This window comes from Diachasmimorpha longicaudata, chromosome 2, assembly GCF_034640455.1.
Source record: "Diachasmimorpha longicaudata isolate KC_UGA_2023 chromosome 2, iyDiaLong2, whole genome shotgun sequence".
Taxonomy (NCBI): domain Eukaryota; kingdom Metazoa; phylum Arthropoda; class Insecta; order Hymenoptera; family Braconidae; genus Diachasmimorpha; species Diachasmimorpha longicaudata.
The window spans coordinates 7,165,454-7,177,565 of NC_087226.1; the positions used below are offsets into that span (position 1 = coordinate 7,165,454).

At 39.3% G+C, this 12,112-nt stretch overlaps 1 protein-coding gene across 2 annotated transcripts in view; it reads left to right on the forward strand.

The window, feature by feature from the left end:
• Window positions 1-12,097, forward strand: part of LOC135172937 (aryl hydrocarbon receptor protein 1) — an 85,575-nt gene extending 73,478 nt beyond the window's left edge. Inside the window, exons 5-9 of one of the 2 annotated variants that reach the window (XM_064139462.1) lie at window positions 3,987-4,196; window positions 6,590-6,884; window positions 6,999-7,140; window positions 7,425-8,637; window positions 9,227-12,097. In XM_064139462.1, the coding sequence (XP_063995532.1) occupies window positions 3,987-4,196; window positions 6,590-6,884; window positions 6,999-7,140; window positions 7,425-8,637; window positions 9,227-9,439 (2,073 nt within the window). In that variant the 3' untranslated portion in view covers window positions 9,440-12,097. Of the gene's footprint in view, window positions 1-3,986; window positions 4,197-6,589; window positions 6,885-6,998; window positions 7,141-7,424; window positions 8,712-9,226 lie in introns of both variants that reach the window. The other variant, XM_064139461.1, reaches the window with a different exon arrangement.
• The last annotated feature ends 15 nt before the right edge of the window (window positions 12,098-12,112 follow it).

Genomic DNA, 12,112 nt, shown 5'->3' on the forward strand with positions numbered 1-12,112 from the left:
GGAGGGGAGGGAAATCTTGGACGCCTTGGCGACGTTTACTGCCCACGAGGATTTTGGAAGTAACAATGTTGAATTTATTTCCTCGATAATTGGATTGTTTTTGCATCAATTTTTTTCCTCATAATTTCATCAGGTTGAAGGATCGAGAGTATTCTTGGATTATGGAATGTTATGAGATGCGCAGCAGATATTAGGGCGCTGGGGTGGTAACGAGGGTGGAGTTGGGGGTCCGAGATGAAGTGTTATACCTCCCAAAAAAGTATTTTCTCGTGTCCAGTAGATCAATCTTGAGGTGAAATGATTTTTTTTTATTACACACCCCTCAGAAAATTTTCTAGAGACTCATAATAACGACTAATTTTCTTTTGATACCCTTCAGAGGTCAACGAATTTTTCCCCAACCGATGTAAATCAATGAGACGTTTGTGGAAAAAAATCGTATCTTGGGGAGGAGGAGGGAAGGGGGGTGGTTGGGAAAGAGGATATGGTAGATACATTGGAGGTGGAGAGAGAGAGGGGGGTCCAGCCGGTTGCCCCGGCGGGGGTGCGCGCTAGCGTCTCCACTAAATAATTACAAGCTCTTAATTAACGACGAGAGACGATCGTAAAGCCATCCATGACGTGGTCGTATCGTCCAGGCACTGGGGGAGAGAGAGCGTTATACGTGAGTGCATGTTTCAAGATTATTTAAACGGGCAGTGTGGTTAAAGCACAAGGCGATTTACCCCGAGTATAAAATGATCGTGTATATGCGGACAAGGATGGATTATCAAAAAAATTGTTCAAAGAAATGTTTAAATTCTGGAGAATGAAAAATCGGTGACAAAGGGAGATCGATGATTCTTGGAATTCATGCGGCGGAGAGAAATTCTTTGGAAAAATTGTGCACGAAGAAAAAAAATTATTTATAACAAATATCCATTTACTTGAGAGAAATATTTATTTTTTCAAAATTTTATTTCTCCGGTTTAATTACTGCCAGGGGGAACTGAGTTGGGTTTAAATTACGATAGTCATATTACTGTAGAAGATGAGAATCTTCTATGTGACCCTGAGTGAACTCTATTAATAATTATTTAGTTTTTCTAAATTCTTGATTTTCTTTGGGGGTTAATTTTCAGGAATTATTTCATGCTCATAATTACTGCACGAGTTCACTCAAAGTTATAAATAACATGATCATGTTCTAAAACAATATAATCGACGCAAGTTAAATTTAATTAGAATTGTCAGGGAGTTACTCGATTTCAGGAATAAATGATTGAAAAAATAAATTTTTCCCTGAAGCAAATGAATATTTGGAACAAATATGTCTTCCCCGTGTGGGGCTGTTATTGGATAAAATTCCGGTCCATCTAATTAAAAATTCTACTGAATGAGGAGAGAGAATAATTAATTTTTAACGGTGAAACTATTTTATCGAGTTGTTCTGTCATAGAAATTGACTCATGAGCATATGGATACGCTTCATCAGAGCCAATTTAGACGATCGAATGATCTCTTCAGAAAACATCTCTAAATTTTAAAGGACAGTCTTAAGTCTCCCAACAATTTTTCAATTGATTTGGTGAAAAGTCGATGAAAAACGCCATTTTTCCTTCGTATATTGAATAGATATTTATTGAAATTGAATAACTAGTAATTGAAAAAATGAACTAATCGCAAGCTCGTTGGATTTTATTCGCCTGACGTCGGGGGCTTGTGTTTAGAGTCGGGGGCACGTGACCGCGCAATTATATACTCGTCAGGTCGACCCTGGGGGCAGTGGTGGAGATCTGCAGTTTACCGTCTATATTGCTCGGGGCGTAATTAAAATATAATTTGTGATTAGACTAGGGCTAATGAGTCCTATCGATCTGATTACGTCAGGCAGTTATGCGTTAGCACGTCACGAGTCGCTGTTAAATGGCGAATGAGGGCTGAATGCCGACATAATTAACGAGGAAACGATTTTTATAAATTCAAAAAATGTTACTGGCGCGATAAAAGTCCCTGAATTTTCCAAAAACTTCGTAATTGATCACTGAAATATTCTAAGACAACTAATCAATAAATCCAATTTTAATTAATGGCGATTGATGGGTCTGCACTGAACACTCGTGAATATTCTGAAATTCCCACAAGGAAAATCAATCATATCAGCTCATTTCCGATGAAATTAAAAAAAAAATCTGACAGTGCAGTACGTTAAAAAAAATCATTCAATACTTCACATGATGATTTACACAGCAGATGCTTTCAGAATTTCCAGGAATTGAACAGTCGCGAGTAAAAAAATATGTGGTCGATTACCCCGGGAACCATGTATTAAGTTTAATTAAAATTAGAGCAAACAAATGTACGAGCGGGCAACAGGAACCCGTCGCCCAGTGGGGTGTCTCACATCCGAGGCGTCTGGCCGTGGGCAACGAAACTCTTGAAATTCATATATTGGTACCCCGCATCGGTGAATCGAGAGGAGTAAATGTATCCCTCTCACTCCAGTCAACTTTTTGCTCAATTTTTCCTCCCCCAGTCCAGCAAAACGCCCACAAACTCCTCACAATGCGCTTCAATTATTTATCGGCTCATGAATCTTGGGTGAGAGATTTAATGCGACCGGTAGTCGTCGTAAAGTCGGCAATTCGGCCTTTGGTTAAACATTGCGGTTAATATTTAATCAGAACACAGGTATTGGGGAGAATTATCGGACTTTATTTGGGAGCACTTTGTTTTAATGGGATTATTTAATTATAAACAACAAGATCATTACAAACCCTTCAAACGTAATAATTTATTTACATTGTTAATTATTCACTCTTTAGCTGTAGTTTACGGAGGCAGAAGAATAATGTTATTGTAAATGTGTAAGAGCTTATGACAATGCCATACCAGTAACGTTTCCATTTCCAATAATTGATTTACCGAAGAAAAGCATTTGAATGTCTATTTCGAGTGGGTCCCAACTGGCCATGAATAATAATAAATCACGATAACCCAACAGTGGCTTCGCATTGCAGACCACAAAACACATCCCATCCATATCAGGAGCACGAGGATCACGACTCTCGTGTTTTCAGCCTCACCCCAACACCTTCACACCACACAATGTTCACCCAGCATTTTATTTATATTTCATTTCACCCATTCTATTCACTAAACATTCAATTCACCACCAGTGCTACATGGAACATTTATTATTCATATATTTCCGCAAACGATAATCTTAAATACCTCGTTTTCATTCTCGTATGCATCAAGTTGTTTAGAGTTTAAAATTCTTTTTATCGTGATTATAGCTTGGCTTCCATATATCCTCTTCGTGGATTATTCAAATGAGACATTGAAATGCTTTTTCTCAGGCTTTACACAGCCAACTTTCGTAATCACTTGTCTATAGTGCTAGCTACACGTGAAAGTTTTTTTTTTCTTTTTTTTTTTCTAGAGGTTGAGTTGTTATGGAGGTAAATATTCATGTCAATCATGTCAACTATGTTGGATGGTGGATTTAATGCTATTTCGAATGACCATAGATTGAGAAAGGAAAAAAAATATATTAGCAGAACGTGGTTTCGATCCACGGACCTCTGGGTTATGGGCCCAGCACGCTTCCACTGCGCCACTCTGCTTCTGTTAGGGGATGATACCCCAGAATTGAATTTCAGCGAATGTATTTTTTTTTCCGTCCGGGGGTTGGTAATTTACGAGCGATTATTCAGCTTTACCAATTGACAATAACTGATTTACTCATTTTTTTAGGAATTATTCAATCGTTCCGCGCAGAAATATATTTTATTTAGAAAAATATATATTAATATATTAATATTTATTCATCTGGTGCAAAGATAAGCTTTGCAACAGTTGATTTAATATTAATATATTTGCAATATTTGCAAAAACGTGACAATCCGAATTATTCGTTTTTCATTTTTGACGTCGACCTCTACGATATTTACCCTCCACTGTAATTGACTTATCAGTAATCCCAATTTCTTCATGATTTTTAGTCTGACATAGTCCATCAAAGTGTCTACGAACTGGTCCACAGTGAAGACCGGGAGGAGCTCCAGCGTCAACTGATGTGGAATTCTTTTTTACCAGCGGAAAATGCTAATTTGCCACTTCACGATGCCCTGTCCCTCCAACACTGTCACCTACTGGAGCGAAGTTTCACCGTTCGTTTCAGGTGTCTACTGGACAACACTTCAGGATTTTTGGTGAGTTTCATATCCACTTCAATATTCAAGAGAAATCGTTGGGTCGTGTGGAATAATAATAAAAAGCTTAATTAATAATTTCACTGTCATAATGCGCGTAGGTGAAAAGACTGAATGAGATCTTATAACTCGAGTTTCTTCATCCCAACTGGCGCGCGAGAAGATAATTGCTTTTTTCCGCTGGCTCTATATAGCGCCGTCGAGGCGCCCCGGTGTATCGTACAGTCTCTGAAGATTATCTCAAGCGTGAAGTAAAAATCCCGGGAGATCCATTAAACATTATTCCCCTCTTGTCTGCCAATTATCCGAAAAACATTCAACTCGGTGAAAATTCTATTTCCAGTTTCTCGTTTACATATTCATTAGATGTGAAGTCTTAAGAAAGAAGTCCTCCAGGTACACCCCTGCAGCACCATTAGAGGAATATCCCAATTCTCCAAATATAAATAAAATAAATCAACAATTTTTAACTGCGACGTGACGTGATTTTTAACTGTTCACGTGATTTAACTGCACGACCGTATCGTGATTTTTTACAGACAATTCCGAGAAAAATTACGGAATTTTAACAAAAAATTACGTAATAGTTCCGTAAAATTTTCTATAACCGCACTTCGCTCCTGAATTAAGGAAAAGTTACGTCATTTTTACTGAATATTTCTCTCAATGTAGTCATAGGTGGGTCAACGTGCATTGGAAAATGGAAAAATTGTCAGTAATTTCGTGACAAAAATCCCTTACGACCTGTAATATTTTACCGCCCCGTAAAAAATGGCATCCACACTGCTCTTTTCTCAGCAGCCACCAATTAAACTTCGCCCCGATGCGGAGATTCCATAAATTTTTGACAATTAGTTTCTTCGCAATTATAAATGGCCAAATGCAAGTGGAATTAGCGTAGAAAAGGAGAGAGACGACGGTAAAGAAGAAGTATTCACGTTCATTCATCGAATACCCTGACGCGGATGAGAATCGCTAGTCACGCGAGAAACGTTCGGGAAGTGTTTCGTGATGTCCTGCTTGGACGGGCTAAAAGCGGATTCACGGACGACTCCTCCTCTCTCTCTCTCTCTCTTCGTCTTTTTCTCTTCTGCTAACTCCATCCCTCTCGGTGCGATTGATTCGCCTCTCTGCACCCACACGATACTGCGGAGATGCCGGTATTCCCGCGTGTAAGCGTTTCCATCCATGACGCTCGAAATCTCTTCTGACGTACTTACTTCAACGGTGTTATCGATTACTCGGGATATCTCGTTCCCTCGTTACCCACTCATTAATTGATTTCCCAGAGAGTCACGAGTTTGTGACGTTTTTCGGAGCTGATGGAACGAGTGCACTGACGTGAAATTCATTTTTCTTTTCGTCGACTTTATTCGGTAGTATTTTGAATTTTTAATCAACTGATGCCCTGGGGAACGACACTCCAGTGAAATTCCTTCTCCTCTTGGTGAAACTAACGTAGTAACATAAGTGTTTCCATTTTTTTGAAAATCGGAATCCGTTTGGATGATGTGTTACAGGACTGTCCGTCGCTGAGAAACATTTTACCTATTTTACCTCTTTTTGCACCTGCGCAAGACTACATCAATTACCCCTCCCCCTCTGGAAAAAGGTCAGGTACACCGTTCACTCGGTGTCGAGAAAAATCATTAAGTAATAAAAAAGAGATCCGTGGAACATATGACAATTTGAACGGCAGTCAAGTAGTTACGGTCCCTCCTGGAAAAGACATGTCTGACCCTCACGATATTTGAACTCCGCAGAAGCAGTCAACCCTCAGATTGAAAGCTCCCAGACCTTCCCAGGATTTCTTCCTTCTTTAATTATGGAAATCTTCCACAGCTGAATGGAAGTAATGCCATAACAATTATCAGGAGCTACCGAAAGTGTCTGTCAAAATTTTTATCTCAACTTGCCGCCCAAATTCACATCCAATTTCTCTCGTAATGATTCGAAACTTTTCCTTTGTCCCTTTCCTTCACGTGAACTTGAGTGTATGAATCAGCCCTCGCACCCTTGAAAAAATCCAGAGACACCCATCGCTCATTGCCGAGCAAAACATTAGGTAATTATCTTACCTCAAACACAAAACCGACGCGGTATTCTCTGTACGACAAACAAAAGACATTATCTCTGGGCCACATGACGACTCGAACGATATTCAAGTAGTCAGCCCCTCCTCAAGAACCCCAACAACAAAAACATAGGTACCCTGACGTTTATGAAAATGAAACTGTAATCGTAAAAGGGTTTACGGCGTTGCGGAACGCTTCTGTGTTCGTCTGCACTACCATGAAGAAAGAGTAGAAGAAGCAGAAGAGATCGTGTTGTCCTGTCTGACGTTGACTCTATCTAATTTTTGTCGACTGATGAACATTTAATTTTACTTTCAGAGATTAGACATTCGGGGGCGAGTCAAGGTTCTTCATGGACAGAATAGAAAAACAGAGGAGCCACCGCTGGCTTTGTTCGCCCTCTGCACACCATTTGGACCGCCTTCGTTGTTGGAAGTGCCGCAGAAGGAGGTCATGTTCAAGAGTAAACATAATTTAAATTTGGCATTTGTGTCAATGGACCAGAGGGGGAAGATGCTGCTAGGATATACAGACGCAGAGTTAGCTAACATGAGTGGATATAACTTGGTGCATTATGATGATATGGCGTATGTGGCTAGTGCACATCAAGAGCGTATGTATTGTTTTTTACAGTTTTGTCATGAATAAAGTCAACCGATTGCTCTGTTCAGCTGATTATTGAACATTCCATCCTTCAAAGTAATTTTGGATTCTTTTTCAATTTCAGTTCTTAAAACTGGTGCCTCAGGGATGATTGCCTACAGGTATCAAATGAAGGACGGCGGATGGCAATGGCTGCAAACGAGTTCGAGGCTTGTGTACAAGAACTCTAAACCGGACTTTGTCATAAGCACACATCGACCTCTCATGTAAGTCTAGTTATTAATTCGCTTTATAATGAGTAAGATAATCACTGTTAACACTAAATGTCTTCGGACTGGAGCACCACCAGTTGCTAAACATACTCGACTTCACATGCTTGATGATCTTATGAGTGACGTCTCACGATCATTGTCTACCTCTTCATTCGGTTGTTCATCTGAAAAAAAATCTACTCGGCTAATTAAACGGTCGAGTGAAAAAATTATTGTGAGAAAATTGGGGAGTAGATGCCTACACCATCGCTACAATATATCTCAATTATACTCCACAGGGAAGAAGAAGGTCGAGACCTCCTCGGTAAGCGAACGATGGATTTTAAGGTATCGTACCTGGACGCAGGCCTAACGAACAGCTACTTCTCTGACTCGGAGAGTCTCACGGGTCCTTCCATGGCATCCACCCTCCCAGCTCAGCCGACGCCCCAGCGAGTGAATCGTCGCTACAAAACCCAACTTCGAGACTTCCTCTCAACCTGCCGGAGTAAAAGAACAAAGCTCTCCAACCAATCGCCAGTCTCTCCTCCGGCAACGCCGACGGTGGCATCGGTGGACTATCTAGCAGCTGATACAAGTACCGCAGCAGCCGTAGCCGCAGCCTACAGTAATCTCAACACAATGTACCCAACTCCTTATGCACCAGCAGCAGTGGCAACTACAGATCCATCCCTAACAACGTACATAGGTCATACGGGTAATTACCATCAGACACTCTATCCCCCCACAGCCCTGGACAACCGCTACCTCACAGCGACTGAGAATCTTTTCCAGTATCGCCCCTTAGGATCTTACTATCCGGAATACCACACACCAACCGCCTACAACGGTTTCATTGACGTCTCCTTACCCACCTACGATACCCACCAGTTGACCAAAACCGAGGACAGGCTGTACTGTCAACAATTAGAATCACCGAAATACAGTTACGTTGATACGAGACACCCGAACAGCGTTGGAGGATCTCCCTACGCTGCCAGTCCTGTCACGACAGCTACTATTCATCCAAATACCGATATCAACGTTCGAACTGGAAGTAGGCATTCACTAGAGGGTGCTTCCTCGAGTAATTCAGCTGGAAGTTCACCGGTCACTGCAGCTAACGGCGTCAGGACCCCCAAAATGGAGGACGTGAAGCCGGATGTGTACGGCAGCGAGGCACCTAGACAGACTGTCCTCATGTGGGGACCACCACCATCCAGATCTCCACCCAGAAACAACGGAAGCTACAGCCCACCAACTCCACATTCCACACACTCCTCGCATTCCAATAATGCAAATTCCAATGTTGATCCCCTCAAGAGTCTAGCAGAGATGAACACCATCAATGGCGACTGCAAGTGGAAACAAGCGTCACCGACTAGTCAGACTGGACCCACCAGTCCCAGAGGGAAATCACAACAACATCAGCAATACTCTGTCACTGCTGTGCATTATGGGAGCGGGGGATATACACATCATCAGGGACATCAGCACGAGACGGGCACCGAGGTATGGCAAGGAGTACAACACCATCACTACCAGTACTATCCTTACCACCACCCCGCACCAAGGCACACGCCCCAGTGAGTGTCACCTGCCTCACGAGTTTTGTTTTTTTGTTTTTAGAGGGAATTTTTATTTGGGGTTCGGGCTTTTTTCGCTGAATTTTATTTTTTAATCCCGTTTCGACACTCGCTTAGTTTTTTTGTTGAGTTCTTCTTGATGAGGGGGTGGAGATTGTGCATTGGAAGTGAAGCTTTGATAGTTGATTAGTTGATAGTTGATACTTTTAAATAATGGGAGGGGAAATAGGATCATAAATGTCTATCGATCTGTCTGTTGTGATTTTATTTTTTCTCGTCGCACTCAGCGACTCAAATAGAGTTCATCCTTAGTTCCTCCATAAATCGCTCGCAATTCGACGAAATTGTCAAGCAATCAACGTTGGTTGCAGCATCTCCCTCCTTTTCCGCCAGAAGTTAATTGCTGGGAAATAATTAAAAGTTCGGGGAAAAAAGTAGAGAAAACATCGAAGGCCTCCAGTGATGTCCATGGAATAATGAAATTAATCATGTTTTTCTTCTGTTTTCCCTTGCAGCACATCACCATCGCCGGTGGTAACGGGGACAGGCACATCCATGTCCACGGTCCAGGAAACCAACAGCACCAACAGCGTCTTGTATCATCCGTCACATCACGCAACCTCCTCGGCTGCCACAATGGTACCAGCTGCCTCGCAGATACCAAACCGGACGCCGGGAGTCCTCTGTTGTCCATCTCTGAGGTGACCAATACTCTGCTCAACCAGTAGCAATAATGTGACAGCGCATCAGTCCAATGATGATCAATGTTACCATGTTCGATGATTTATTATGTTTGTATCATATTGGTAATGTGAGATTTATTTCCTCTGTCAATTTTTATTCTCTCCTATTTTGTTTGTTACGTTTTTTTCCAGAATTGAAAATTGCATATCAAATTAACGCAAATGTCACTGATTGTCAGTAAATGGGTTGTGAAAAAAGAGAAGTTGGAAATTTGTAAATTGAAGAACGATTACTAAAATAATTTAAAGAGCACAAATCAATGGACAAATTGGAAAACTGAATAAGATATTGGGATGCCCCTAAAGTGGAATAAAAAAACTCAAATCCTTTAAATTTCCAATAGCCCTATATTCCAAAACTGGCAATAACTAAATGAATAAAAAATGGCATTTGGCGTTTACATTTATCGTTCTTGAATGCTTCTCTCTTCATCTAACCATAGCAAAAAAATTCGCCCTATCTTCCTCTCTCTCTCTATCTCTCACTCGTCAAAACAATCATCAATTATGTACAATACATCGTGCTTGTATAATTTTTCTACAGAAAAATAAAATACGTATTCTGTGATATGTGTTAGATAAATTACAAAAACACAATAATCGTCAGAGACGTACATGATTTTAATATTTATTAGTGTGAAAGTTAAATGATAGCTAGTGGCATTCTTTTTCTCTCGTGAAAATATAAAGAGAAAAATCACAAGAAATCATGAAACTTGTGATTTTACATCTCACAACGTGCGAATGACTGGGAAATATCCAGAATAAATTGTTAGCCTGCATTATCAATTCCCTCCCTCCTCTCCCTCTCCCCTCCCGGTCTTGCCAATATTTTGTTAATATGTTTGTAATTTTTGTACTTAATTAATTTATACACTATTTATGGGAAGAAAAAAAAGAATGTGTTTAGGTATTTAGCGAAGCTAGATGAGCCTTCCAATATCTGTAAAATAGTTCTCATTTGCAAAGCCAAAGTAATTCTTTGTTAATTAACATGAATTGATGTTCGTACTATTTGAGGAAAAAAGCTAATCGATCGATTTTTTTTTCATTATTTATTGCTGTAAATTTCGATAAATCTCGAGAAATTGATTCAATTGACTTTGCAACTGAGTGCAATGAGTTACTGTCTTTAGTACCTTCTTTTAAAGGATTTAATTGAATTGTTCAATTAAATAGCAGCGTTGCATTACGAAGGAGAAAAAAGTTTCTAGTAGTTAATTAAGAAATCGAGTCTAGTCCATGTATAATGCGAATTTAGTAGTCCTACTGTGCTCTTCCTGAGAACAACTTGCATTATTTTGGGGACTCATGTGGGTAATAATGGGGGGGTAATAGTGGAGATGAGTGATTAATTATTATTAGACTTTCACTTCCGATGCAAGGATGTTCTCTTATAAGAGCATTAATGTATATTGATTGTATATTTACAACATGATATTCAGTAATGAGTAGATCAATTATTGATTTCTCAGCCTAATTCACTGTAGAATGAAAATAAATTACGATTATGAGTATTTTGGGATCTCACAGAACACTTCCTCAGTAATCTTCTCATTTCCCTTAAGAAGATATCCCCCAAATTGTGTGAGAGTGAAGTCGTGAAAATATGGGAATTAAGCATGAAAAGTTTTTAGTATTGAATAGGAAAGTTGAATGAAAAATATTAGATTTTGGAATATCTGGAGGAGAGAAAAATTTGTGTCAGTTCTCTCTAAGGAAGAGGTTCTTACACAAACTTTGCTAGCGGCCTTAGATTCAGAGGTATTCCTGGAAAACTTTGCGTAGAAAACAATTGATTGGAACGGTTTGACCCATTCGTTAGAGATATTCATTAAATTATGAACTGAAAAATATTCCACGTTTTTGGTATTCAATTTTGTGGAAGGAAAACAGATATTCTGGTTTTTTTTTTCATTGGATATTTTTCAAATGATATGCGTTTTTGCAACATCTCCAGTTTTTCACTACTTCACTCCAAAATTGCCCTTCAGTTTACAATTGTTGCGTGCAATTAATTGAATTTTCCCTTTCTATAGTGCAACACCATGAATGAAAAATCTGTAATGACAAGAACTGCTCCCTTCCATTGAAATGAATAATAAAAGAAAAATTGAAACGTAAACCGAACAATGGTCTCTGAGAAATCGTAATTGTCAGTCGAATCTCTAGACTCAATGTTGAATAATAGTTATACTGACAAAAAGAATTAAATATGTAGGTAAAATGTGAAAAAATGGGAGTAACTGAATTTGAGATACTCTTGGTAAGGCTTAGATTCGTCCCAACAATTGTGACGATAATGACATATCATTAATAATTATTCAATATTCCATGAGAATCACTATTCCCCTAATAATTCACACAAGAATGTATTTATTTGATACCCCTCCCCTAATAAGATTTAATTGATGATAGAAAAAATCGATGAAAAATCTATTGTATCATATCATGCCAAATTAAAAGGAAAATATGAAAAAAAAATTGTGAATTATTCTTCATCCATTTTTACGTTCAAACTAATTGATTCCGTAGAGTCTAGTTAACAGTATCCATATCGCTAAATTTAAGATCTACAAAAAATGAAGAAATAAATTCGAAAATGTATCAAATGTTTATATGAAATAAATTATAAAATGATAGGAGTAACGCTTTTTG